This window comes from Mangifera indica, chromosome 6, assembly GCF_011075055.1.
Source record: "Mangifera indica cultivar Alphonso chromosome 6, CATAS_Mindica_2.1, whole genome shotgun sequence".
Classification (NCBI taxonomy): domain Eukaryota; kingdom Viridiplantae; phylum Streptophyta; class Magnoliopsida; order Sapindales; family Anacardiaceae; genus Mangifera; species Mangifera indica.
The window spans coordinates 1,436,769-1,464,231 of NC_058142.1; the positions used below are offsets into that span (position 1 = coordinate 1,436,769).

Genomic DNA, 27,463 nt, shown 5'->3' on the forward strand with positions numbered 1-27,463 from the left:
TTAATTACCCATTTATTATTGTTTTATTCTAATTTTAAATGGTTGATTATAAATTTATAATAAATAAATGGAAATTAAGAATCACGTGACAAAATTAGGGAATGAGTTAGGGTCAAAGAAGGATCCCACAATTTCTCAACGCACGCGCCCTCGGGGCGTATTTCTTCTTTTTAAAATTTTAAATTTCAACTTTAATAAATTCAAACCAATTTTAATCACAAAAAACCTCAGTCTTACCAAGAATCTCAACATAAATTAGAAAATCAGAAGAGATCTTGCATGACAGATACCTTGAAAAGGAATTTCGTCTCTTTTCGGGCCCTACTGTTTGATAGTTTCATTTTCAGACCCAAAGGCCTTTTTAGCTCACATTCTTTCTCTAAGAAAGCATTAAACTTGTATTGCCCATTTATATATAAATAAACAGTTGTACACATATGTTTTATAGATTGTCAGTACAGGTAAAATGCTCGAAATAAGAGAAGGGTCTTGCCTTCCTAGAGTATTGGTGGGTGTGAATGTGGGTCTTGTTTGTGTTGACAGCATTATTGCTATTCTTGCTTTTACTCAGGTTTGTTCTATTTGATTTTGTTTTTGTGTTGTTTCTGATATTTTGGTTGGTTTATTTGGTGCTTTTTTGATTTTTCGGTTTATGGGTGAAGTACACGGGTTGAAAAATGCATGCTTGAACGGTGGTTTTGGATTGCTGGGGTTGAATTTGTAGTGCGATTTGGATGAGGAGAGAGTGCCATTAAATGAGCAAATTTAAGCCTGCATGAATAAAGTTGTTTTAGGTTTTGATTTTGGTATCATGGAGAGTATGTTTCTCATTGATTAATGTATAGTTAAGAAAAGATGATAAAATATGGTTTTTGCTGTGTTTTTTCTTATGTGGGTCTAAGTCAGTTGAGAATCTAGAGAGCACTTTCGTACTTGTGAAAGGAATATGGATTGGGGGGTTTAAATTTTTTTATTGTTTTAAAATTTCTGTTTCCTATTGGCTACTGATTGTGAAGAACTTTGTTTCCTTGATGGAGCGGTGATTGGATTGGGTTTGTTAATGTTTCATTGAAAGTGATATATTTGACATTCAAAGAATGGAAGTTATTTTAGTGGATTAAATTTTTGTCCTATTAATGGTCCCTATTGATGCAACTGCTTGGCGTTCATAGCAAAATCTCTTTTGACTGTTGGCTGGATGTGGGACCTCCTCTGTAAAGATTGTACTGTTGTTGGAAACAATATTTGAAAACTGTTGTCTCGACATTCATATTCAACTCAAAGGAACCTTGATATTACTAGGTGCTTGAAATGTTCATCACCATTTCCATGTAGTTGAGTCCAAACCACTATAAGCTTCATGCTTGAGGTTCCTTGACAAATGCATATGTTCATTTAAGAGGTGGTGCAACTTTTGATTTGACAAGTTACTTTCACCTGTGAAAATGTTAGATTCCTTTGATGCAACCGTCTCTTGGATTTTTTTTGGGGGGTTGGGAAACTAGCATGCCACTCAATGTGTTTGGAACCTAAAGGGTTTTTATTTTATGCGTACAAACTGGTAGCTGTAATATATCAAAGTTCTATTTTTATGTGATGAGTTATTTGAAGAAAATTAAACATATAGTATTTCCTCTCTTTTCCCATTACTTTTAATTTTGTTTTCCGGAATCTGCAGTAAACTTATAATTATTTACCTGCTCTGTGTGCCAGCTAATACGGATTCACTCGAGGAATTCACAACTCGGCTGGACAAGACAAAAAGTAATTTCCTCATTTCCTGCAAATGATTTTATCATTTTATTTGCATTTAAATGATCTGATAGGCTTGCTAGATTTATTCAATCTTTCTTAATTCAGCTGGGGAAGACCTTTGCCTAGATCCAATGTAAGTTTGTTGTGTGATACTATGTAAAAATTTCTGTGAAACTGCATGACCTAGAAATAATGGGTGAGTTGTCTGAGTTGGTTTGATTAAAGGGGACTGGAATGGCTGGGACATGTTACTAAGAAATCACAGGCATAAAAGTCAATAATGAGACCAAAGAAAACCTTGGTGACTCAACAGTCTAGACATATTAACTTGCATAAGTTTCTGCTTTTTTTTTACAAGAAAATGGTTTAAAAGATAGTGCTTTGGAGGGAGAATGTAAATAGATCTATCAGCCATAATTTTCCATGTATTTAAAAGAGAAGGGAGCATCGGTTCATCAAATAGGCATATAGACTTGGGGTAGGAACCCCCACCATGTGACCTTGTTAAGGAGCATGCATCAAGTTAAGTGTCTTTATGCATGATTCATGCACCTTCCTTATATTTACTTTCTTATTTGTGGTATGATCAAGTTAGTGCTTTTGTTCTCATTTTTCATGGCTTCCCCTGTCATTGTGTGTGTGGAGAAATTAGTTAGTTGATTTCTATTTTAAGTATATGTACTTTAATACAAGCAAATGCTAAATTACAGGTCTTTCATCTATTGATTGGCTCTTCAAATGTTGGTAAGAGTTTACATTCTTCATTTTATCTTGCTTGTTCTACAACATACATTGTCAGCAAGTACTGTCCTTATATTATATATTGCAAAATTTTTATCCTTTTGTGGCCAACTGCCTATAATGTATTTTGACTATACTTCTGAAGCTTATGATTTCTGTCTAGCCATTTAATAGTTACATTTTTGCTTATTTTGATACATACATAATTAAACAAAACTTTTATTTGATCAAATGACTATTTTCTTTTGTGTGATGTATAGTTCTTGATAGCACAGGGATGGTAGGAATTCTCATGAATTGTATTAGTTATGTGAATGAAACGCAAAGAAAAGAAAAACAAGATCATTGTAGTTGGAAAGAAAAGAATTGGGTTTTACTCTGAAGTGATGTTTACATTTAGCTACTTTTGTAGGGTTCACGGTGCATGTGTTTATTATTTTTGCTACAAACAATTCTAAGACCAGATTAGAAGTGAAAAATTCATATTGAAAGCAGAGTTTGTAAATTATAATGATTGATTGACTGCCTGACCAGTATATTGTAATGTTGATGGTATAACTTTGATTGAAATTAAATTAATAAGTTTAGTGCTGACCTTGCAGGTTACTTCCTTTACTTTGTTTTAACTCTTGTTGCTGCCTGCTATGGATGGTCATGCTGGTCCTATTCTTGTGGTTTTATTGCTATGGGTATGACTATGGTTTCCAGTAGTATCATATTAAGAGTTTAATGTAAGTGTTTGAGTTGTGCATTCTTTTGCAGCAATCCCCAGAATTCTATTGTTTGCGGCATTTCTTCTACTTCTTTCATTCTGGTATGTCTTAGCTTTTCTGAAAATTATGATTACAGATAATGTTCAATTAGTGTAATGCAAAAGTGTAGTCTGTATATTTCTTTGTATTATTTATGTCATAAAAACTCTTCCAGTTTAAGAAGATGAGCTGCAGTTTTTACATCCAAAAGGGATTTCTGCATGAGTAAGGTGTATCATTTTCAGTGTAACATTTACTGATATAGAATTGAAATGGCTTTATTGAATGCACAATATGGAGTGAAAAAAAAAATAGTTGACTTTGGTGAAGGAACCTTAAATCAATTGCTTATTTTTCAAATTTTCTAAATTTAAAGTAAGCTTCATCAAAGAGTTGTCGAACATCTTCAGCCTACTCTAATTATCCGTGAAACTGATTTGTTTCACAGCCACAGTTTCCCTTTCCATTTCCCTTAAGATTTTGCAAATAAGTCCTATTCAATCCATTCTTCATCAGATGCTGTTGCATAAGTTTTAGCTAGATTAAACTTTTATAGCCTAATGTCTGATACAGATACATTGTACCACAATTTTTTTTCATTGATAACACTATTGCATTTGCAAGCTTTTTTTTTTCCCTATAAGGTTGTGTTTGGTTTGGGTAATCTTCTATTACAAAAAATGAAAGATTATCACAAAGATAGATTACCTAGAAAATTACTAAGTATAAATTATTAGTATGTTTGATAAGAATTGATAAAATATGATAGGTATAAATAATTATTATGTTTGGTTGAAGGTAATAAAAAGAATGTTAAGATATTATTTTACTTAAATACTTTTGAATATAATTATTCTAAAATATTTTTTATGTTACTAGTTAGATTAATTGATTATGTGGATATTTTTGTCCTAAAAAATTAATAAAAAAGGATAAAACTGTAACAAAATCAAGATTAACTTAATAATATTTTAATACCTAAGGTAGAAGTGGTAATTAAATTACCTGTTATATCATCATTAGTAATAGAAAATTACCAAAATTTTTTATTATTTGCAAACCAAACAAAGTAATGCAAAAAATAAAAGATAAATTACCAGAGTAATTTTTATCCACTTGCAACCAAAACCCTCTTACTTCGCAAAATTATGCTTTTTCATTAAAGTTTCTTGTTCTTCCTTCAGTCATGCCTGTCTGTCTCTGTTGGATTTTTTCATAGGATCGACCTTTGCCATCAAGATGATGAAGAAGAAGAAGATGATGAAGATGGTTTTTTGGAAGCTCTGTTGAAGAGGTCATTAGATAATCCCAGTTCATCAAGTGCAGATAATCAGAGATTATGTTTTCCTTTCCAATCAATTCATGTGGGAAGCCGTCAAAAGATTGTGATTTTGGTATGACAAAAATAATTTTCTTAAATCTTCTTTCTTCACATAGCTTATGGTAATTTTGGTTTTTTTCTTCCGTCATAGCCATATTGTCAATGTATTACATCACATTATGTTCAAAAATATCTTAACTCTGCACTTGTGCTCCAGGTTACTGTTCTAGTATTTCTTATAATGATTACATTTGCTGTGGTAATGTGGATTGGGATGGGAGATAATCCTATCAATTCATCAGTGGTGGCACAGGTATGGAGATTCAAATAATAGTTTTAAAATTTACCCATTCATGTCACAGATTGCCCCTATATTGTCTTTATTTTATTATTTTCTTTTAGGATTAACATTCAACTATTTCTAGCATTTGCTACCATAATATGCTAATCATAACATGAAAGCGTTTTATATTGTTACAGTGAAGTTACTGTTGTATAATAGTTTAATATGTTTTTGGTGTGTATGAGCCCTGCTACATGGAACATGAATTATGATGCATCTACAGTCAGTCATATCTCCATGTATTTTTAATATCCACTTCTACATTTGTAATGAATGTATGCATGATTTATTGATATAATATTTGCTTGGCCATTATGTTCTTTGATGGCAGGCACATAAAAGCTACATTGTTTGTTCTTCTGCAATACAAAAAAGAATTTTGATTAAGTTTATATAAAATCATTAAGTTTTAAGGGTTTGATATACTTTGGAATACATGTTAGGCAAATTTCTATTATTTTTCTATATAATACCTTCTTGAAACTAATTATTCACAGATGTCCAAATTTTGCTGTTGTCTTAGAAAATTGGCAACTTGGTGCATAGGAGACAAGAACTTGCATATCCTTTCTTTTGTATGGAGAGAAATAGATTTTGTATATCTAGCTGTTGTGGTATTTGGTTTAGAAAGGTTATCACCTTCTTTACATGGAAATGTCTTTGAACACGAGGTGTCAAACTTAAAGTGTTTCATCTTAAGACTCATATCTTTAGTTGCTCTATAATAAATGATCATCTTAATATTGTGACAGGTTGAGTGTTTGCCTTCTTGTATTTTCTTGAGTGTTTGTTTTGCAAGACAGTTGCCTCATAATGTAATTTTTATAAAGTTTGCTGATTATGCTTCTTCTTTGAGAGAGGGCAAAGTTGCAAAAAGTGAATAAAACTTGTATTAATATTGAAAGCTGGTCCATTTTCGAATGTGTTTGAGATTTGCTTTCATCTGTTTTCTATTAATTCCCTTTTATGTTTATAGTCTTTTCATATAACAACTAGTGAAGCCGTGGTGCAATGATTGTAATCATGCAGGTGTATGCAGCTCTTTTTGCGATAGCAATACTATTATTAGGAGGAGCATTAGCATGTTATGGTAAGCAACTAGCATTTGATAGTCTTACAATTGACCATGTTCTGTATACCCTTCAATTATTTTCTCTTCTAATATATGACTCTATGCCCCTGGTTTGCTTTGATATTATTGGAGCCAAAATATCTTGAGATGCCACTGAATTTGGGTAGATTAATCAATTTATTTCAACATATTTTTATGCTGAAAGATTCCTATTGACCTGGTCAATGATACTTTTTTCTTTGAGTTCTTTCTTGTGATCATGTTGATCACAATTTTATCCTTCAAGGTAAATCAATCATTTCCATCGTTTCAATGACCAAAGAATTAGGATTATGTGCATAGATATATGTCATCATAGAATCTGACTTCGATCTGTTATTAATGAATTCATGAGTTCCATTCATTGAACTATGAACCCAAGATGCATGCATTCTAGTATTATTCTTTGAACTTGGGACTATATAAATGGCACTTTGTCAAATGAAATTTTTAGTTTGTTGAGACGTGGTTGGATTGAAGAATTGGCATAACCAGCTACTGTAACCTGATGTCTTGATAACTTGTTCTTGAAGCACCTTTTTGATAGAGATGTTAAAAGAGCTGCAATTTGGTTACTCTGGTTAAATTTCTGGAGTGGATTCCCTTTTTTGTGGGGTAATTAAACCTTTCAACCAAAGCATCTTAGACTTATTTATGGGATTTATCGATGGCCTTATTTTTTTCAGCGTTTCCTATTGCTAATTCCATGCCTTAGTAAGCTATACAAGTGAGGGATTCTTAGTAAGAGCTCAGCTATCTTTTTCTAGTGCTGGAGAGTATGCCTTCATGTATATACAAGTGCCCTCTCTCATTTTCTTATTTGAAGTTTTATTTAAATCATCTTGTCAAACATATGTAGGACTATGTGAACTTCAGTTATTCCAGTAGAAGGATCTTGAGGGATCTGCAAAGAGTTAGAGGTCTTATTTACAAAGACAGTGAATTACTTGTTGCTAGCCTCCCCATTATTATTTGTAGAAATCACTAAAAGACCTCATGTTGCTATAAGATGCTTAGTGGACCATTTTTACAAAGTGTGGCAAATGTCAGGAAGCTCTTTTCTTATCTATTTCCTTCTAATGATCCTCCTGTGGCTATGTTGGCATGACTTTTTACCAGATTTTTGTATTGTCTATTACTTTATTTTGTTTATTATATATTATTTTCTATGCCGGGTTTCATGTCCAGGACTCTTGTTGTGCTTGAAAATGAGGACAGTTAGATCTGAGAGAGCTTCTTCTGAAATGTGGAAGGTATCACTGTAGCTTTAGTAGCTTCTTTCTTGCATTGTCCTACTTGAAAGCCTGTCGTTTGGGATGTTTGCTCATCTTTTTTATATATGGCATTTGTCTCTGTTTGCATCTATGGAGCCAGCCGTATTATAGATCCATGTTCTTTCTGTTTTGATTATTTCATGCTGTGAAATCTATTGGTATGCTCAGATCGCAGGATTGGCTGTTGTCTCTGTTTTATGTTTTACACCAAGTGCAATCGTAGCGCTATTAACTGGAATACCGGTATGTAGTAGTCGCTTCACCATGTCCTGCATTTTTTTTAAATATAATTGTCATTGAGATTCTAAATCAGCCATGAGATCTTGATTGCAGGTCCTATATCATTGGCAAGAATTGCAAATAAATGGTGTTTATACTACTCTTTTTCTAATCTTATATTATTTTGTAGGTAAGTGATGCAACATTTCCCCTTCCAAGTTTTGAATTTAACTGCATTAGTTAAATGGAATACTTTGTTGACTGATTTACTCATGTTGCAAACAACTCTGAGTTGCAAGATTCTCAGTTTGATTAGGATTATGGTGATTCAGTGTTCTTGTTCTGTAATAGACAAAGGCATAATAAGATCTGATCACCTAGGACACTTCACTACTCGATGAAAGCTGCACTTGTGCTTGCATACTTTCTGTTGGTGCTGCCTTTGCAAGACACTTATTAAATCAAGTGCTGCTGTCAAGACTTATATTCATTTTATGGTTATAGGTTCTTCGGTACCCTCTGCATTTGTATTATGGGTCATGAGAGAATTACCACCTGCAGTAGTAACTAATCGGCGAGATGAATCAAGAACGATAGCTTTCATCCATGACAGTTCAGCAGCAGCAATACATCAACCCTAGCACTGGACAACTGCAACAAGCACACAAAACCAGGTTCACATCACTGCTTTTCTCTTAGTTCTAAAACCTGTCCAATTTATGTTGATGCAATTGATTGCTTAATTTCCGATCTACTAAATGTTGCTCGATTGAATCTTAACTGGATTGTTGTCTTTAACATTATCATTGATGATAGTCCTCAATAACTTAACTGTTTTTCATAAGACTAACGAGGTAACATTTGTGGGAGTAAAACCATTTTTAATCTGAACTCATGGGAAATTTTCACATACTTGTGTACACTTTGGATAGAAGCCATATGTCTTTTAATCTATTTTCATTTGTACTTCACCAAACTTAGATTTGTGAAGTCTTTTTACCTGCCAAAGTATAACCATCCTGTGTAGGCATGGCCAACTTTAACTTAAGATTCACCTTTCTGTTACTTTTATGGCTGTCTTCTTTTTTGTTTGAGAGATAAGGTATTGGATGAATTGGATGAAATATTATATGTACGGTTTAATATTTCAGTCAGTTTATTACTTGTTTGAGCGTTATTTCAGTCAGTTATTATATTTTGATAGATTCTGATTTGAAGACTTGATGAATTATTGATTAGCAAATATTTGTTTTTCCCTGAAATTCACTATGCTTCTTGACTGTTTCTTTTCGGAAAATTTTACCTGCAATATAACACAAGGGAACCTTTTTGACGTCAGAACTATAAATGCAGATATCTACTATGAGACCTATATAAGTTGGCATTTAAATACCAAAAGTTCATGCTCTTCCTATGAGATAAGTGGCGTGCGCTGAATTGCTGAATGAGTCTTGTCAGAAAAGAATTGGAATTATACAGTTAGTGGAGTTCAAAGAAAGCTGGTTAATTCATACTTGACAGGCCACTCAGAGAACAGCCTTAAGGTTTTCATCAGTATCTTTTTGATAACTTGCTATATAAATAACAGCTAAATGCTTAATGAGCTAAATTTTTCACTTAAACATTCTGATGCTTATTCCTCATCTTGGTGTCAAATGGGTTAATGCTGGATTCAGTTGCAGTCCCATAAATGCTGATCATTATGCATTTAGATCTTACCATGATATTGTTTGCACAACCTGTTTCATCCGGAAGAATTCACTGTAGTTTTCAGAATGATCCATCTCAAGAGGGGGACACCCAGCAGCTAATTTGCTAAACTCCTTGGTGTGAGAGAGAAGAGTGTCGGTCATGTAATTGTTTCCATTTTGGTTTGTATAACGAGAACACCACTGGCAGACTTATTTGTTCTGTGTTTTGGAAAGAGCATAACTTTATGTACGCCATGAAATAAAGCAAAGCAGGTAGCAGTAATATCATTCCTTGGTTGTTGATGAGTTAAATAAGTTCTCCAGATCCCGGTAATTCTGGACCTAGTGAAGTTGTGATGGAAAATATTGACTGTTGCTTGAAGAGATAAACCAGAATGTTATTACTGGCACTGCAGGTTGAACATGGGTTCTTATCTCCCAAACTAACAGTTATATTTCTCTTCCCACAGCTTACTGCTGAAGTTATAAAACTTTCAGAGAACAATGCTTAATATAGCAGCACGGTCATCTGCAAACAAGCAGGTAAGATCAAAGTGCTCACAATTTGACACAAGTTAAAAAATGATTTCTTAAAAGGTTTATCTTACAAGAATGAATCAATTATTCTGCATTTCATCCCAAAGGAGTAAAGTCTTTCGCTGGCCATATCTGTCGACAGAGAAATTTGTTTGAAAAAAGGAAAAAAAAAAAAAACACACTACACAATATGAAGCAAGGAAGAAAATTTTAACCCTCTGGTATCAAAAATGTCATTTATCCTTTATATTCTTATGCCAAACGTCAGATAATTCTTATTTCAGTGAAAAACGGAAAATTGCATTTTACCCAGTAGGCAAGAACTGAAACTTTGAAACTTTCTTTTTCTGATTTTAACAAAATTTTTTCTTAAGACCCTTTAAATCATTAATTTTAACAACAGAATAAACAAATATTCATACCTATATCTGGATTCATTCAAGTTTTTTGCTTGATTTCGTGATTTTTGAGAGTTGAAATTGATATAGTGAGAGTGTTAGTTTTTCAGACTGTTCAAAGGCCAGGGAAGATTACAATTATACTCGATATATTTCCATGATGGGTTGATTAAAATTGTATAAACCTCCTTAAAATGGATAATTTAATTAATTTTCCAAAAATTAATTTATCTTGCTCTAGCAGTCATGTTAAATCATTTTAAAAAATAATATTAATTATTTAATTTGGTAGCACTTGGCCACACTTAACTCTGTATCATGTTCCTATCATGGTTTCAGCTTGTTAGGATTAATTAGTTGATTTCCTTGAAATAATAGATAATGACAGACATTATTTTGAAATAGATATTGTAGTGTAGTTGTTTTTCTTAACAATGTTCTATGATTTGGTAACTTTTATTTGGTACTAGTTGTTTATTACATTACATGGTAATGATAAATAAAGAAGTGTTATTATATAATATTGTTAATTTATATTTATCTCAAAATCATCCAATCCCTTTTTAATTATTGAATTAGATTATTTAAAAATTTTATAATATTTTATATTTTATTTTAGTTTATTTATATTACACTAGACACGATAATAAATTATTTCAAACTATTATTATTGTTTTTTAATATTTCTTTAATACCATGATAACGATCTCTGCAAAAGTTATTATTGTTGTTTTATTTGTTATTCTTGATATGTAACCAAATTATTACTTTCATATTTACCCAAAAAAAAAAAAGTTATTTGTGGGTATTGATCAGGACAAGCATAGGTGTAAATCCCTGAATCCTTTTTAAGTGCATATTCACAATGCCCTTTGCTAAGTTTATTATCATAGTTTAATTTGCACAAGATCTTGAATCGTGTACTCTGATTATTCATGTTATATTGTCTGATGGTGATGTTGATGTTGATGTTGATATCAGCGTTGGTAAAGACAACACGAAAATCAAATGGCCAAACGACTATTTCCCACCCAAGGTATGCTGTAATGACAAGTTTCCCCCCTTTAACTATGGAAATACCAAACACCCACCCATGGCCAGTTAAATTTAACAGAACCCTAACGCCTGAAAATTTTATCTCCTTTTGCCCCCCTAAAGTTTGAAAACAAAAATTTCCCCCCAGCCTAAGTTTAAGAAAATGGCAGTTTCACCCTAGGGTTTGGTTTTGAAATCTCCGGCGACCTCTCCGGCTCCGTTGCCGACGGCTTCTCCCTCCCGAAGAATCCTCTCCTTCCGGTGATCGGTTTCCTCCCATTTGGAGGCCCGATCGTCGCCGGAAAAGCGGTGGGAGACGAAGAACTTCGTCGGGGAAGACGAAGTTCTTCGTCTTCCCAGACGAAGACGACGGCTTCGTCTTCGTCTGGGAAGACGAAGAACTTCGTCTTCCCCGACGAAGTTCTTCGTCTCCCACCGCTTTTCGGTGACGATCGGGCCTCCAAATGGGAGGAAACCGATCACCGGAAGGAGAGGATTCTTCGGGAGGGAGAAGCCGTCGGCAACGGAGCCGGAGAGGTCGCCGGAGATTTCAAAACCAAACCCTAGGGTGAAACTGCCATTTTCTTAAACTTAGGCTGGGGGAAAATTTTTGTTTTTTTAGGGGGGAATTTGAGTTTATTTTTTAATTTATTGACAATTTTACCCTTAACCCCGTTACTTTTAACTGGCCATGGGTGGGTGTTTGGTATTTCCATAGTTAAAGGGGGGAAACTTGTCATTACAGCATACCTTAGGTGGGAAATAGTCGTTTGGCCAAATCAAATCTATCTTCTGGGCTGGCAATCCTGAGAAGAAGGTAATCAAGACGTTGCTGAAGTTGTCTTTGGAAATTACATTCCGGGTAGCCATTATTTTTCTTTTTCTTAACCGAATCAATGCAACATGTTACCTTTCTTGTATTTATGAAACTTGCCTTACCCATTTTTTCCCCTTTTCGGGAGGAAGGTTTCCTTGTACATGGTTTGAAAATGGCAATGTAGAGACACGCTGCCAATGACATCTATGCCCTTTAGGCATATTAATAACTTAGGCTATCCAGGCTGAACACATAAATTTTATAATGGCCATAGATTATACTGACGGTGCCAAGTGCCCACAAGGCTACTTGCCTTGCAGTCCTGATCGAAGACTAAACATGCGGTGATCATTTTTCATTTGAAGTTGAAGCTCGAAATGTAGAGTAGAGATCGCAGCGAGGTAGTCATAGTTAACTCGACACCCCTGGAAGGAATTGCCACAAGTTATTGGCTTTCAGGGAGTTTTTGTGGCAGCAGGAGACAGTGAAAAGGGTTAAATTTGATCTCAATGTTTGCAAGAGCTAGAGCTTAGGAATTGTTGACCGTCCTGCCAACAGTCTGATATCATCTGGTGGACCCAACACCATTACAATTGGGAGGCAGTGGAATTTCATTCCCTGTTCATGTTTATTTGGAAAATTAGGAGGCAATTAAACACAGAGCTTTTGTGTTATATTTACCTTGTTTATGATCTTAGCATGTCGACACAATAGTAGGATAAAGAATCTCAATTGTCAATACTGTTTATTCATATCGGTATAAGGGAAACTATAAATTTAAATATTATTCTTGCCATCGAGAGTGTCATTGGTTGAATTGAAATAACCAAACTCAAGTTAAAATCAAGGTAGTTTGATTTAATTGAGTCAAAAAAAGGTTATGAAATTTCTATTTTTTCAAGTTGATTTTTCTTTTTCTTGGTAACTTTTCATTAACAATGTTGATAGATTCATCTTTGTTGATACTCTTTTTACTTATTTTTTTCAACTTTTATTCTTCCCCTCCAACAACTTATAGAGGGGTGTTTTAACAACTCATTTATCAACTTGAGTTAAACTTTTTAAATTTAAATTAAATTTAAACTTAACTCAGTTTGAATACACATAAGGTAAACCTGCCTTGAAGCAAGTGGTTTTACTACAAAACCACTTTAAACATAGACAAAGATTTCATTGATCCCACACATGGAAAATAATAAACTTGCATATATCATAATCATTCAATGCAGAATAACTGTGAAAGTAAAAATAATTTTTAGTTGCTTTATTCTGTTTACCAAATGGTCAAAAAGATTTCTGACATAAAATAATCATAACCAATGATGTTAGGCTTCTACCAAGTTGTTGCCCTATGCTCATAAATTGCATATTATATTACTGAATAATGGTTTTCTCAGGAAGGTTCTTCTAATTCAAGCAGATGCTCCCACATTCTTCTGTATTGCCTCTCATGGTACTTAGTTGAACAATTTTAAGCCAAAGCTGCTGTTTTCAATTTTTATGATTTCAGCGTTGAACTTGTGTTTAGTTTGAATTTTAAGGGGATAAGCAATTAGTATGATGATTGTGGAGCACATTCCCAATTTTCTATTTCTTTTCTTTATTATACCTTATTTCTTTTTTCCAGGGAGCTGAATGATGAAGAAAGAAAATAACAAAATCATGGGTTTTGATCCTAATGCTCCATTAACACGTTTCTCCATTAAATAAAATCCAACTTCGACTGAAACACAAGGTCTTCCACCATCCAAGGCCTGTAGAATCCTATGCTCACCTTAAATATTTGGTGGAATCGAATCAAATTAGCAGTCACTGTTTTCTATACTTAAGATTGTAAAAACTGCTTTTATCACTATGATTTGAATGTCATATTTTTGTTGTTTAAAAATTCTGTCAGGAGCTTTATCAGAATTGAAATGAAAGATATCCAAGTTGATCCAGTCATGGGTCCAATTAACAGGGCACAAAACTAGGCAGGCAGCAGCCAAAAAGTTCTCGTTGGTGCGCTCATTGGTGCGCCACTTACAGGACGAGCGATTGGGTGGGCAGATGCCGGTATGTGGGAAAGGCAAAAGCATCATGCATGGATAACCATGATCATAATGTCTCCAACTTTTCCAACGACACAAAACAAATGTAGCATAATCGTTAAGAAGAGCTTGGAGCATAAACAAGCATGAAAAAATTGACTAATAACAGTGACAAAATCCTGAGCCATTTGGGATCCATCACCAGCTGTGGACCACAAAACCTTGATAATATGGAATAAGCATATACAACCACAATGGGCATCATTACATAAAAATATTCCAGACATACCAAGATAGCATACAGGTTTTATGTGGCAACTAGATAAAGCGCATTTATATTACACAACATAATCCCTAGCATAATCCCAGTCTAGCCATCAAACAAGAGTACATCAAAGGGTTTCAAGTTCAACAACCTTGCTTTATTGTTGGCACAATAAACCCAATTAACATGAAAACTATATCACGAGTTCCAAATGCCTTTGTGCCAACCTGCCGAGGAGGAGATGGAGACAACATAAATAGAATACTGCAAACTTGTATAAATAAAAGTGTCTAATCATTGTTACCAGGCATGGTATCAAGCCTAGTTCTTGAAATTTCCAACTCCAAGCTTCTGTACTTCAACCTTTAGAGACTTCAGGTACTTCACAGCTTCATCCAGAACAGTAACAGTGTTCATCTGGTCACCACCAGGAACAATTCCCCTTAATACTTTCACCATCTTCTTCATTTTCTGTTGTTTCAGCTCAATGTTACAGTTGCTAGTGCTGCCAGAGGAATTGAGTTTTGAAGATGATTTATTCTTCTGGTGTTCGGAAGCATAACTGGAAACAGAATCAGGGGAGTTATTTCTGTAATTTCTGACAGTTCGAGCTGTGCTGACCTCTTCCTCATCATAATCTTCTTCCTCTTCTTCCAAGCTCAGCAAAGCATCAATATCATCTGAATCCTCTTTTAGAGAAGAGGACATCTCTGTTTTTATATCAGTAACATCCTTCCTAGCAAAGATGTCTTGGATATAATTTGCATAATAATTCAAACTAGGACCGTCAAATTTGTGTGCACTAGCAGGATGGAACATAATTTGACTTTGGTGTCGAGTTTGATCTAAGATAATGAAATTCTTAGGACAAACCTCAGAAGGCTGCATTTCAAAACCATTGAAGGGCATTGGTGGTTTTGCAGCCGGAGGTAAAATGGCACCAAAGGCAGGTGCAACAGGAATATGCATGTAATTGTTACCCCCACAGTTTCCAAAGGGAGGCACTGCCTTTTTTGGGTAAAATTGTTGGTCTCTCTGCATCTAAAGTCTACTTAATTGTAAAAATGTAAGGAAAGAAGGATTTTCGCCTTTTAGTTAAAAAAACTCGAATTATCGATCGGATGAAGGTTCCTACAGAAACAATACCACTACTAGTAATCACACTATTGCCATGCCAGAACAAGTGAGCCGCCTATCCCAAAGCAACAGTTACTACTGCCTTCTCATGTATCAACTAGTCAATCCCAAGTCCCAATATCCCAGAACTTTATATTAGAAGACTACGTGACAGGTTTAAGCAACTGACGGAAATATTCAGCCTGTAATAACAAATTGGAAGGCACAACTATTACAAATACAAAGTGGTAATATCAAACTAGTAACCATTTGTCAATCAGGAATTATGGAAGATAACACCATGCAGAATTTCTAGACAAAGTGGGGAAAAAAAAAATCCTTACAGTATCATAATCTAAAGATAAAAAAACAGTTTGGTCATTCCAAAAGTCATACCAAATGCAGGCTAAGAGCATTTATAATAACATTGAAAGTGAAGATAAGGCAGAAGCATGCTTACCTGACAAACTTGCACCAACTGGTAATATGCAACAACACCAACACTCATTTTAATTTTCCCAACGTCCTTCACTGCTCGATATCTCTTTAACGTTACCGCAATGTACATTCTCACTTCCTCCAACCAATTTTAGTTATAAACACGCTTGATAGAAATATCTCTTGCAAACTATGGTGACTTCAACAACTGCATTGCACAAGAAACTCATAGCATCATTAAGGGAAATTCAATAAGAAACAAGATCGTATAAAGTATACTTAATCAGGACCAGAAACAATTGATGGGAAAAAATATATTTAACTTTCAAACATACATATGTAGCTATTTTCAGTCAAAAACTTCTCTAGGTAACAGTTAGTGAGGTAGCAAGAACAAGATTTTGCGCCCAGGCCCAGGTACCACACAAGTGATAACATTTATCTTTAGTAAGTAAAAAGATATTTAAGAGAAGCTTTACAAAATATTTCTAATTAATTGAAAATTACATTTATATGAGAAAAGATATGAAAAAATTTTTCTAATCAATTGAATATTGCAAAGCATTTGCAGTTACAAACATTATTTGGTCCAAATAGCAAATCAAACAGAAGAAGTAACAAAAAACAAACAAACAAAAAGCCAAAAATCTCACCAGAAAAAATTCAAAATTACAGTATAACACGAAAGAACACCACCAAGTTCCTGCTGTAATTCACAAAAGATGAAGTCCACGGCATGTTGACCTTTTTCATTCAACCCCAATTCACCATAAAATACCGAACTCAAAACACCAGTACTGCAAGCAAAAGTAACAATGAAACAAATATGAGCCAACAACATAGACAATAAAAAGAAAACCCCAGATCTCGGAAAAGAAGATAACAAACGAACTAAAAATTGAAACTTTTTTACAACTCTCATATACATACAAAAAAACCTTAAATTCCCACATAACAATAATAAAAATCAAACAACATACGCATTCATAACTAGAGACAATCAAAAGTATATGTTAACACCAACAAACAAAACGAACCCAAGATGGTCTTTTTAAAGAGGATTCCAATGAAAACCGCAGATGTAAGCAAGCGAGGTCAAGCGAACTCCAGAGAAAAGTTCCCAAGATTCGTGCAGAAGAGATCTGAAGATGGAGATATGTTATGTTGTGACTGGCCTATGAGAAGTGATTGCTCTTGTTGCTGTATATAAATATTGAATTTTGATAATTTAATTAAAATTGAAAATAAAATTGGGCTGGGCTGGGTCGTGTTTACTCGGGATGTGTGCGAGTTTCAGACAAGGAAGAGTCAAACACGGGAAATTTGGACCGTTGGATGGAGCACGCGTGAAGGTGGACAGTGGGGCTCACGAGGTTTGACGAAATTGCAATTTTTTTCGCTTTGTGATTGTTATTAGTCTAATCATGTCTTTAATTACTCATAATTTAATGGTGAACGTGCCTTAATTACCCCTTTTTTCTTCATTCCACTTGAAGCTTAATTCTACTTTTTTATTTAGGCCAAATAACAATTCCCACCCGGAATTTAATGAAATATCCTTTAAAAGGTCTATTTTTTTTATTCAATTTGTCAAAGTCACAGTTTATTACTTTATTACTTTATACACGGGAAATATAACTCTAGGATGATTCCACTTACACCTCTAATAACATAAACAAAATACATTTTTATATTAACTAATTTATATTTTTCTTCTTATCTTCTTTTTTTTTTGAATATTAAAAAATAACCAAAGGAGTCAATAGATTTGGATGTGTTTGGAGCTCATGCAAGTAATGATACATCTTAGAGTTGGTGAAAAAGACGACATCCAACAAAACTGAAGGTTGTTAGTGATAGATTTGGGTGATAAAAAATTTGAGTAAAATCTAGCAAATCCAAATCAAGTTAGCAAGGAGTAAAGGTTATGATTGAAAATGTGATAATAACGAGAGAACTCAATCAGACAATCACGAAAAGTTAAAAGGTTGGTTGACGATAATAACTTAAGAATTGTGGTGGCATAGGTGAGGAATAATCCCTACATAAACCATTTTAATAGTTTTTAGATTTTAATTATTAATTAAGTGGGTGTTTTTATTTTTTTAACCAATTTTATAAAAAAAAACTAATTTTTTTTTTTACAAATATCCCCATTTTTCATCCAAGTTGAAAAAAATCACAAGTTCTCATCAATTAAATTCTTAAATTATAAATCTTCCTTAAAAACTTAATTTCATCAAAAGTAAAAGAACTAATGGTAAAAAATAACAAAGTTTTAAGTGAGGTTGCATCTTAGTTACAATTCTAGTTATCGAATATTTTGCTCAAATTGCAATCTAACCATATTTAGTAATATGGTGCCTTGGATAATGTAATTAAAACAAGTAGTAGATAATAATCTCTTTGAAGGGTAATAGAATAATTTTATGAAAGTGAAATAGGTAAAGGTAACATGTTAATTTATTGGTAACTTTAAGAACTTAAAGGGTGAGAAATTCATCTCCTCAAATCTTGGTGGTAAATGGTTAATTTCTTTTATGTAATTTCAACTGTTAATCTTACTATTTGTCAAATTTCATTATTAATTAGGTTCCATTCCATCATGGTGCTTAAATCAACTATAATTATGAAAGTAACATCTTCTACTTAGATTCAAATCCTTAAGTGTGAAAAGGGTTTGAGATTAATCACTTGATTAATTGAATTTGGTGATTCAAATATTTGGATATTTAAAAATATATAAAATAAAATTATATATATACAATTTTGGATATAGCGATATCATTATGTAATTAATTAATTTTAAATTTTAAATAAAATAATATTTAATTATATAATAACATATTATTTATATATAAAATAATATACTTAAAACTATATAAACATAGTTTTATTATAATAAATAATGATTAAATTATATTAAAAATTTATTTAAGGATTAATAAAAGTGATAGAACTTAAAGATTTCAAAACAAAAGGGTTTAAATTCGAATCATATTGATTTCATAATTAATGAAACTTTGAATAATCGAGTGTGATTCTCCAATCATAAAAAAAAGAAAAAAAATCTATGGAAGAGTGTAAATTCACTTAATCTTTCCCAACCACAATGGTGGTTCAACTTTATTCTCAAAACATATTAGAGAATAATAATAAGGAATCATGCCTTTGCATTTGCACTATCAAATTAAACATTACAAATAATATAATGTTTCTAAAGTCTAATTATGAAAATGACAACACTTTTCTTTGTAGTTGAAACATCAAAATATGTGATTTTGATTCGGTTTGCAATTATTGAAAATAAAATTGAATGCCCTCTAAATTACTTTATTAAGGACTATACACAACCGAAGATAAATTCGAAAACATGTTGAGTTATCGGTCCATTACTCTTTTGTAACCCTTATGACAATGCTTATTGTTGTACAGTCAAACTCCACCTTACAAAAATGTGAATGACAACATATGTGAGCAATGTGTAATGACTATATAGAGTCGTTTGGTTTCAAAAATTTAAAAATTATCTTAGTAATATATCTTTTATTATCTACATTACCTTGTTTGGTTTGTCAATAATAAAATATTACGGTAATATTTTATTATCAATACTGACGTGACAAGTAATATATGTGATAATCTCATTACCATCTTCACTTTAAGTATTAAAAGATTATTAAGGTAGTCTTGATTTTATTATAATTATATTATTATTTATTAATTTTTTAAGACAAAAATAAATTTATTTTTAATTTATATAACAAATAATATAAAAATATTTAAAAATAATCATATTCAAAGGCATTTAAGTAAAATAATTTACTAGTATTTTTTTATTACTTTTAATCAAACACAATAATTATTTAAACGTATCAAAATTTATCAAATATAGTAATCATTTATACTTAGTAATCTTTTAAGTAATCTATCTTTAAAGTAATTCTCTATTTTGATAATAAAATATTATCCAAATCAAACGTCTCTACATGTTATCTATAAACATAATAACTCAGTATGTAGATAAAAGTCTTATGAAAAGATAACAGAAAAACGAGTCTTAACAATTCCACAGTTTATTCAATTATATTCGTTCTCTGTCTTCTAACAATTCGTTTTATATATGATGCTAACCATATTACTCTCAAGAGGAAATTAGAGTCCAAAATCACCAACAATGGAAATTCATAAACAATATCTTGATTATGAGGTAGATCCCAACATTAAAGTTATTATCTTCAAACACTTCAATCCATCTATGGCTTCTCCAGTAAGCGATTATATTTGTGGTGGTGCAGAAGCATAATAGCAACCGGAACCATAGCCTGCACAAAGCAAAAACAGATTTCAATAGTTATATTCAGAATTTCCATTTGAAAGGGAAGATAGAAAGTACTGGTGTTACCTGGATTGCTGGTGACAATCATGGCAGAATTTTGGAAGCCACAACTTCCAGCAACTTTCCCAGAAAGTTGGTAGTAATTATTCATGGCATACGAGGCATGGTGCGCAAGGGTATTCGGTTTGAAGCACAGACCGCCTTCTTCAATGGGGCCACAGTTAGTCTGTCCGCAAGCAAATTCGATGTTGGATTTCAATATATCATCCGATGCTGTAGGTTTCGCCACACACCAAGTTCTCTACAAGATCATAAGTTAATTTTATGAATGAAAGAATGATAGAATTTTCATCAGCAAGTATCAGTTTACCGATATGTCCACATCTGCATCAGACCCTGCAATGAATCATGAAAGATTGGATCAAAATCTTATATTAACTGCGATCAGAATCAACTATTAGACACAAATACAGCTTCCCAGGTGCTTTAGGTAACAATTACCAGGGTAACTGCAGCTGCTAGAACCTGCAAAATTAGAGGCAACAAAATTTTGTGACTTTTTGTTACCATAAGAAGCACATTTGACATGGCTTAATTAGAGGTTTGGAATGGCTTAATCACCTGGATGAGTAAGAGCAATGAGGCCGGAACCTTTGAAATCGCAATCAAATTTGTGCCTGCCGGATGAATGATAGTAAGCATTCATGGCATATGAAGCATGGTGCATTAGTGTATTTGGGTAGAAGCATGAACCATCTTGCTGTATAGGGCCGCAATCTGCATGGCTACAGCTATAATCTCTATCGCCCTGCAGCACTCGATTAGTTGCTGCAGGCTTTGCCACGCACCAAGTCCTCTACAATACCATTTTAGAGTCTTTATCAGAGCAGGCATATTAATGTAACATAATTTCAATATCAGGGTTTTCTACCACCTGCACTACTGCCAGAACTGAAATTTTTTCTGCAAAATACGATGTATCAGAAATAATGAGTAACATGCATTAAAGAGTAAAACACAGAGAAATTAGTGGAAAATACAAGTAAATATTAGCCATGTGAGAACAATGTACCATGATAAAAGGATAAAATCAAGATTGATAGGAGAGGATATAATGGGGCATAGTTAGCCATTCCTACTACTACAAAGCTGTGACAGTAATCAGCTGTGTAATCCAAGAAGAGAAATTGAGAGCTATATAGGAGAATGAAGGTGAAGACAATGTTGTGAAACAAGGAGTGAACCTGCTCCAGGACATTACTAATCTACTTAAAATGTTCCTAAAAGGGGATTTACAGGTGAAAAAGAATGAAGTTTCTGCCAGAAAGTATTAATGGAAACAGTAATAACATTTTCTTTTAAGGCAACATAATAACACCATTTAATTCTCACCATACTTGGAGATTGTGCACACATGTTCTTCTTCATTATCTTTTGTGTACATTAAATTTCATAACAAAAACCAATAATATACAACTCAGCCAAAACAAGTCAGACTGACAGAAAACATTCTTGCATTTTCAGGCCTTTTGCTTCTGGCTGATTTGCGCTGAAATGGGTTTGATACTAAAATATAACTAACTAAATAAAAATGTAAACTGGCTATGTAATTCCAGAGCCCATGTGATTCAAAGCTGGTCAACTGGCTCTTCAAATTTTGTTATAACTTTTCCAGATGACCCCCAAGTGTATTTTACTTTGAATGTGTGAACCATTTTTTTTGTCAACCATTTGGCTCTTCTGGAATCTGAAAATCGGGGAAAAGTAAAAGAGGACAAGTGCTTGGTAATATCCAGGGCAAATGATCCAAATACAACTAATAATCCTGGCCATAATTTTTGTATCAACAATAGTAAAGGTGAACCCACAATTTTCTCTAAGGTGTATTGAGAAGCGAGCTATATACTCCCTTTAGCATGAAAGATCCAACAATTGGGTGAAAATGTTTTGATTTATTACTGATATATCTTTTAAACCCTTAATTATTGAACTTGAGTGAAAATACAAGACAAAAAGGGGAGTCAATTAGAGTGAATGAAAAGAAGAAATTTTGACCCACCTACATCATTGTTGGAACATGTGTTACACCTCCTTGTTGTACAGGGCCACAATCTGCATGGCTGCAGCTATAATCTGTATCACCTTGCAGCACTCGATCGGTTGCTGCAGGCTTTGCCACGCACGAAGTCCTCTACAGTAACATTGTAGAGTCTTATTAAAGTAGACATATTAATGTAACACAAATCTCAATGCTAGGGTTGAACAAACATCCTTAGCATGTGAGATATATTATTATCTTTTAGTAGAGTCAATCAATACTATGTAGTCTTAATTTATTTGTGTTTTAAGTCATAATAATATTAAGACTATAAACATTTACAGAATGGTCACTATATATGATCATAAATTACTTGTGATCAATAATGTATATTAATTCTCTCATCACAATTATATCATATTAAGAATATTCATGTTATCACAAATGTAAACATGATATAGATTCGTCATTTTATTAATATAAACATGATATATATACAAAATAATACAAATACATCAATCAGACGATTGACTTTAGAGCACATGTTCTAATACTTTTGGTGGAAGCAAAATGGCAAACAGAATCATAGCCTGCACAAAGGTACACAAACAAATTTCAGTAGTTATATTCAAAACTTCCGTTTGAAAGTGAAGGAAGAAAGTATTACCTGGATTGCTGCCTTGCTGGTAACAATCATGGCAGAATTTTGGAAGTCACAACTTCCAGCAACTTTGCCAGAAAGTTGGTAGTAATTATTCATGGCATATGAGGCATGGTGCATGAGGGTATTCGGGTTGAAGCAGAGACTGCCTTGTTTAATGGGGTCACAGTTAGTCTGTCGGCAAGCAAAATCGATGTTGGATTGCAATATCTCATCGGATGCTGTACACACCAAGTTTTCTGCAAGATCATTATTCATAATCTAATGAATGAATTAATGATATAATTTTCGTTAGCATATGGTAACTGACCAAAGAACCATCAGTTGTGTCCCCATCTGCATCAGACCCGGCAATGAATCATGAAACCATGGATCAAAATCTTATATTAACTGTGATCAGGATCAACTATTAGACTCATGTACAGTTTCCCAGCTGCTTGAAGTAACACATACCAGGGTAACTGCAGCTGCTAGAACCTGCAGAAAGAGAGGCAACAAAATTTTGTGATGTTTTATTATCATAAGAAACACAATTGACATGGGTTAAATTAGAGGTTTGGAATGGCTTAATTACCTGGATCAGTCAGAGCAATGAAGCGGGAGCTGTTGAAATTGCAATCAAATTTGAGGCTGCCGGATGCATGATAGTAAGCATTCATGGCAAAATAGGTATAGTGAATGAGAGTATTTGGGTAGAAGCATGAACCATATAGTTGCATAGGGCCGCAATCTGCGATGCTACAGGTATAATTTAAACCCTTCTCCAGCACTGGATCAGTTGCTGCAGGCTTTGGCACGCACCGAGTCCTCTACAATGCCATTACAACATCTTTTTTGAGTAGGTATATTGATGTGAAGCAATGTTATGTGCATCCAATTTTGAATATTCAATTGAATTTTGAAAATTAGATATATATAGTTTTATTGATTAACGAAATATTATTTCAATGTTAGGTTTTTGACTACTGCTAAAACGGAATTTTTTTCTGCAAAATATCAGGTCATGTATCAGAAGTCATGAGTAACATGCATTAAAGAATAAAACACAGAGAAATTAGCCATTTGAGAACCATGTACCATAATAGAAAGATAAAAGAAAGATTGATAGAAGAGGAAATGTTGGGGCAAAATAAAGCCATTCCAAAGTAGTTACTACTAATCAGCTGCGTAATCCAAGAAGAGAAATTGAGAGCTTTATAGGAGAGTGAAGGTGAAGAAAACGTTGTGAAATAAGGAGTGAACCTGCTCCAGAACATTACTACTCTGTTAAAAATGTTCCAAAAACGAGATTTACAGGTGAAAAACAGTGAATTTTGTGCCAAATTGTCCTTTCAACGTAATAATACTGTTTCGTTCTGATTCATTCTTGGGGCAGAGAGAATTGGAGTGCCCCGTATATAATATAGCAGAGTATTTTTTTTTTTTTTAACAGAAAACATTCTTCCATTTTCAAGCCTTTTACTTCAGACTGTTTGGCCCTGAAAATTGTCTGATAACTAAATAATTAAAAATGCAAACTGTCTATGTGATTCCTGAGCACAAGCTATAACAGGCTCTTCAAATTTTGCCATAACTTTTTTAATTTTTCTTGTGTTCTGTCAACCCTCTGGTTCTTCCGGAATCTGTATCAATATTAAAAATGAGCCGAGAATTTTTTTCCAATATCAGAAGCAACTTTGCTTGGAGTATACAATATTGATTTTTAGTTTAATTATGTGTCACATGTCCATGTATAATTACTATGGAAATTGATAATAAAAGCTTGGATTAAGTAGAAATCAATGGCTTTCTCCCTTCCAAAGATATCACCACAGAAGAACAAGAAACACAAAGAACTACTCCACATTTATTATTTACAGTAAATTACCAGAGACTGCAAACCAGATATGTAATACCTATAGTTAATTTTCTCTAAAAGATATATAGTTCATGGAAAAAGAAAATCATGGAAACAAAGAAGAACAACTTTAGAAAGCCACTTCAACATCTTGCATACTAGAGAGCGCTAAGCATACTGACAAGGGCCATAGCCTGCAGATAATAATACAAAGAGTAAAAATCATTAGCAGAACAATTAAATTTTTTTTTTACATAATTGTTCCAACAGTTGATGACTAAGTTCTTACTTGGATCGGTTGTAGTGGTGAGAGCAGAGCCCTTGTAGTCACAGTTCCAGGTGTTTCTGCCATTGAATTGGTAGTAGAGATTCATGGCCACTGATGCATGGTTCAGGAGGGTATTGGGCAAGAAGCAAGGGCCGCCTTCTTTGATGACATCGCACCCACAACCATTGATGTGATTGCAAGCATACTCAATATTTGCAGCCAATTCAGAATCACTTGATGATGGCTTTGCCACGCACCAGGTTTTGCCCTGCAGTTAACATCAGCAAAGATAAGATCAAGTCATTGTATGTAAGTTTTCATGCAGCAAAGAAGTTTACCTGTGCATTTGCAGGCTTCAGAACTCCTCCTGCAAATATTGTACACATTGAAAAAAAAAAATATCAACACATGTTAATAATAAGAATCGCTGACCAACATGAAGAAACTCTATCTTGAAACGTAGGTACCTGAAATGAAGAACAAAAACAGAAGAACAAGTTGGGGAATAGGAAGGGAAAATGTTGCTTTAGGCATTGTTTCTGTAGTGTGGAGAAAAGTTTTCAGTTTTTATGTGAAAGATGAAATCAAGAGGCAGGTTCATATTTATAGAGCAGGGAATGCTTTTATGCTAACCTTTTGACCATGTCATTGTGTAAAAATTTTCATCGGAAAGATAGATTTAGAAACCTTAAGGGTAGTCTATGATAATTTCCTAAAGTTCTTTTTTATCCATTTCATTGGTCATTAATGGTGAAAAATGCATGGAAGCAGCCAGAAAAAATCAGTGCGATATGTTACAGTTTATGTAACGGAAGGGTTATTATTAGTTCATAATCAACGGCTATCTTTAATAAGAGATGTAATGGTGAAATTTGTAGAGGTTGAAGATCAAACGAAATATAATCTGCTGTACCCAGTATTAGATTAATACTAATCTTTTTGAAAACTCTGAAAACTAGCAATAATGGAACGAGTTTTCCACATCTTGGATAACATTTTCTTCAGTTTACCGATTTGGCCAAAATTCTAACTAGTTGGTTACCTTTTTTTTTCCACTATTGATTTACATGCCGGTTTGATTCGATTATAGGTTGATTGAAGATCAGTATTAAAAACAGGGGCAATGCCAAAATTAGTGAGATAGAGAATTGGGCTAATCTGAAGAGAGGTAAGTTTTTTGTTATAGGTTGCCTCTTTCTTGAATTCGCCTGTAGTTGGAAAATGACAATCACTAGTAAATGGTAAATTACAGTAACTTATATGATCAGCCTTCATACGTTATTGATTATAAATGGAAGTTCAGTTTAACATTGCTATAGCGGTTTCGCATTGTGATGTTGACCATGGTGATGTGATGGAGAGATGCCATTAATGCTGAGACAATGCAACTGAATTGTGATGAAACGGAGGCGATCAGGTATAAAAATTGATGATTTTACAAGCTGAAAATGCTACGTTTCACCGCTCGATAATCCTATATATCCGAGCTTAAAATCAATTTAAATTCAGATTAAAACTATAATGTTTAATTCAAATTTATTTGGATTAATATATATTATTATTAGAGGTTCGTCAATAGATAAATAATATATATTGAAGGGGTAAAACAATTTTATGAGTGAATCAAAAGTGTTATTAAATAAATAAACAATCAATTTTAACTGGATATTAAATTAAAAATTTAACTCAAAATTGATTTTTTCCAACCAAATTTTCGATTCGACCCAAACCCAGATCAATTCCAGTCAAGATAACCCTATAATGATGGTGATTCTGCATGGTGACAGAGGTAGCTGTGCACATTTGTTATTGTTGATTAAATATACAGTGTTCTTCATACGCACGTCCTTATCACATGAAATCACACCATGCCTGCTTAAGTTAATGATTTATTTGTTTAATTTTATCTCTTTGAAAAAGAAACACCTAACCTCCTTACCAACAAGGCTGGATTCAGCTGCTTGAACTCATTTGGAACAAGTTAGAGTTTGAATTAAACCTGCTTTTATAAATGAGCAAATGTAAGTTTTAATCCAGCCAATTTTGAATCGATTTCAAATTAATTTTTTTAAAATCAAAATAATCTCAAGTATAACTCTATTCGAATTCGAACTAAATCAAATCCAACCTTAATAAGATGCTGCATTTTGCAGCTGAGATATGTCTCTATGATTCACGAAATATATTAAAGGGGTTTCAGTCAACAGTTCAAAGCATTTTCTTCATTTTTTTGGGGCTTTACCTTGGTTTGTAGATTCAACTGACCTAAACATGCCTGTTGAATTTTCTGCGGACCATTAAAGTGAACGAGTTCCCTATATAAACTTCTTAGTGCAAACCTTCGTCTCCACAGCAGTTTCGTACTTTCTCTGGCAATGGCATCTCAAAGTGGCAGCTTGATCATAGATTCATAGTCCCATTTTATTCTCTCTCTCTTTTTTGTTTTTTTCAGTAGTTTACAGGCAACACCAAGCTTG

At 33.4% G+C, this 27,463-nt stretch overlaps 4 protein-coding genes across 6 annotated transcripts; 1 reads left to right on the plus strand and 3 right to left on the minus strand.

The window, feature by feature from the left end:
• The first annotated feature begins 274 nt into the window (after nucleotides 1–274).
• On the plus strand, nucleotides 275–9,495 carry LOC123219821 (tobamovirus multiplication protein 1-like). 2 transcript variants are annotated; one of them, XR_006502912.1, is made up of 14 exons: nucleotides 275–571; nucleotides 1,714–1,764; nucleotides 2,466–2,499; nucleotides 3,099–3,185; nucleotides 3,259–3,310; nucleotides 4,468–4,642; nucleotides 4,787–4,882; nucleotides 5,942–6,002; nucleotides 7,212–7,276; nucleotides 7,466–7,540; nucleotides 7,631–7,706; nucleotides 8,021–8,190; nucleotides 8,870–9,060; nucleotides 9,193–9,495. XR_006502912.1 is itself a non-coding variant. In XM_044641816.1 (13 exons), the coding sequence occupies exons 1-12, from the start codon at nucleotides 467–469 to the stop codon at nucleotides 8,155–8,157; spliced, it is 1,014 nt and encodes a 337-aa protein (XP_044497751.1). In that variant the 5' UTR covers nucleotides 275–466; the 3' UTR covers nucleotides 8,158–8,190; nucleotides 8,870–9,495. The 2 variants fall into 2 exon arrangements, 1 of the variants encoding a protein (XP_044497751.1); XM_044641816.1 differs by having other exon boundaries at nucleotides 8,870–9,495.
• A 4,709-nt stretch (nucleotides 9,496–14,204) lies between these two features.
• LOC123219299 (transcription factor bHLH144) lies at nucleotides 14,205–17,041 on the minus strand. The gene is made up of 4 exons (XM_044641163.1): nucleotides 16,881–17,041; nucleotides 16,497–16,640; nucleotides 15,866–16,051; nucleotides 14,205–15,608 (listed from the first exon to the last, which is right to left on the minus strand). Exon 4 carries the CDS (start codon nucleotides 15,328–15,330, stop codon nucleotides 14,611–14,613), a length of 720 nt encoding a protein of 239 aa, XP_044497098.1. The 5' UTR covers nucleotides 15,331–15,608; nucleotides 15,866–16,051; nucleotides 16,497–16,640; nucleotides 16,881–17,041; the 3' UTR covers nucleotides 14,205–14,610.
• A 2,864-nt stretch (nucleotides 17,042–19,905) lies between these two features.
• LOC123218310 (glucan endo-1,3-beta-glucosidase 12-like) lies at nucleotides 19,906–24,536 on the minus strand. Of its 2 annotated transcripts, XM_044639692.1 has the most exons (7): nucleotides 21,255–22,231; nucleotides 21,117–21,145; nucleotides 20,804–21,038; nucleotides 20,684–20,707; nucleotides 20,553–20,578; nucleotides 20,249–20,483; nucleotides 19,906–20,168 (listed from the first exon to the last, which is right to left on the minus strand). In XM_044639692.1, exons 1-7 carry the CDS (start codon nucleotides 21,313–21,315, stop codon nucleotides 20,122–20,124), a joined length of 657 nt encoding a protein of 218 aa, XP_044495627.1. In that variant the 5' UTR covers nucleotides 21,316–22,231; the 3' UTR covers nucleotides 19,906–20,121. The 2 variants fall into 2 exon arrangements, with proteins under 2 accessions (XP_044495627.1, XP_044495628.1); XM_044639693.1 differs by lacking the exons at nucleotides 19,906–20,168; nucleotides 20,249–20,483; nucleotides 20,553–20,578; ... (1 more) ...; nucleotides 21,117–21,145; nucleotides 21,255–22,231 and adding exons at nucleotides 22,242–22,373; nucleotides 22,775–22,810; nucleotides 22,888–23,120; nucleotides 23,335–23,358; nucleotides 23,456–24,536 and having other exon boundaries at nucleotides 20,955–21,038.
• A 169-nt stretch (nucleotides 24,537–24,705) lies between these two features.
• Nucleotides 24,706–25,611, minus strand: LOC123218312 (glucan endo-1,3-beta-D-glucosidase-like). Its single transcript, XM_044639694.1, has 4 exons — nucleotides 25,454–25,611; nucleotides 25,325–25,353; nucleotides 25,008–25,254; nucleotides 24,706–24,912 (listed from the first exon to the last, which is right to left on the minus strand). The coding sequence occupies exons 1-4, from the start codon at nucleotides 25,518–25,520 to the stop codon at nucleotides 24,887–24,889; spliced, it is 369 nt and encodes a 122-aa protein (XP_044495629.1). The 5' UTR covers nucleotides 25,521–25,611; the 3' UTR covers nucleotides 24,706–24,886.
• Nucleotides 25,612–27,463: the final 1,852 nt, after the last annotated feature.

Excerpts from the sequence above, each read along its gene's own strand:
- LOC123219299 (XM_044641163.1), bottom strand. The coding sequence starts at position 15,330 with ATGCAGAGAGACCAACAATTTTACCCAAAAAAGGCAGTGCCTCCCTTT.
- LOC123218310 (XM_044639692.1), bottom strand. The coding sequence starts at position 21,315 with ATGGCTAACTATGCCCCATTATATCCTCTCCTATCAATCTTGATTTTA. Across the intron at positions 21,039-21,116 it reads CAGTTCTGGCAGTAGTGCAG|AGGACTTGGTGCGTGGCAAA; the intron begins GTGGTAGAAAAC and ends ATGGTATTGTAG. Across the intron at positions 20,484-20,552 it reads ATGCAGATGTGGACATATCG|AGAACTTGGTGTGTGGCGAA; the intron begins GTAAACTGATAC and ends ATGATCTTGTAG.
- LOC123218312 (XM_044639694.1), bottom strand. The coding sequence starts at position 25,520 with ATGCCTAAAGCAACATTTTCCCTTCCTATTCCCCAACTTGTTCTTCTG. Across the intron at positions 25,354-25,453 it reads GTTTTTGTTCTTCATTTCAG|GAGGAGTTCTGAAGCCTGCA; the intron begins GTACCTACGTTT and ends CAATATTTGCAG. Across the intron at positions 24,913-25,007 it reads CACCACTACAACCGATCCAA|GCTATGGCCCTTGTCAGTAT; the intron begins GTAAGAACTTAG and ends TATTATCTGCAG.
- LOC123219821 (XM_044641816.1), top strand. The coding sequence starts at position 467 with ATGCTCGAAATAAGAGAAGGGTCTTGCCTTCCTAGAGTATTGGTGGGT. Across the intron at positions 3,186-3,258 it reads TTGTGGTTTTATTGCTATGG|CAATCCCCAGAATTCTATTG; the intron begins GTATGACTATGG and ends ATTCTTTTGCAG. Across the intron at positions 3,311-4,467 it reads CTTCTACTTCTTTCATTCTG|GATCGACCTTTGCCATCAAG; the intron begins GTATGTCTTAGC and ends ATTTTTTCATAG.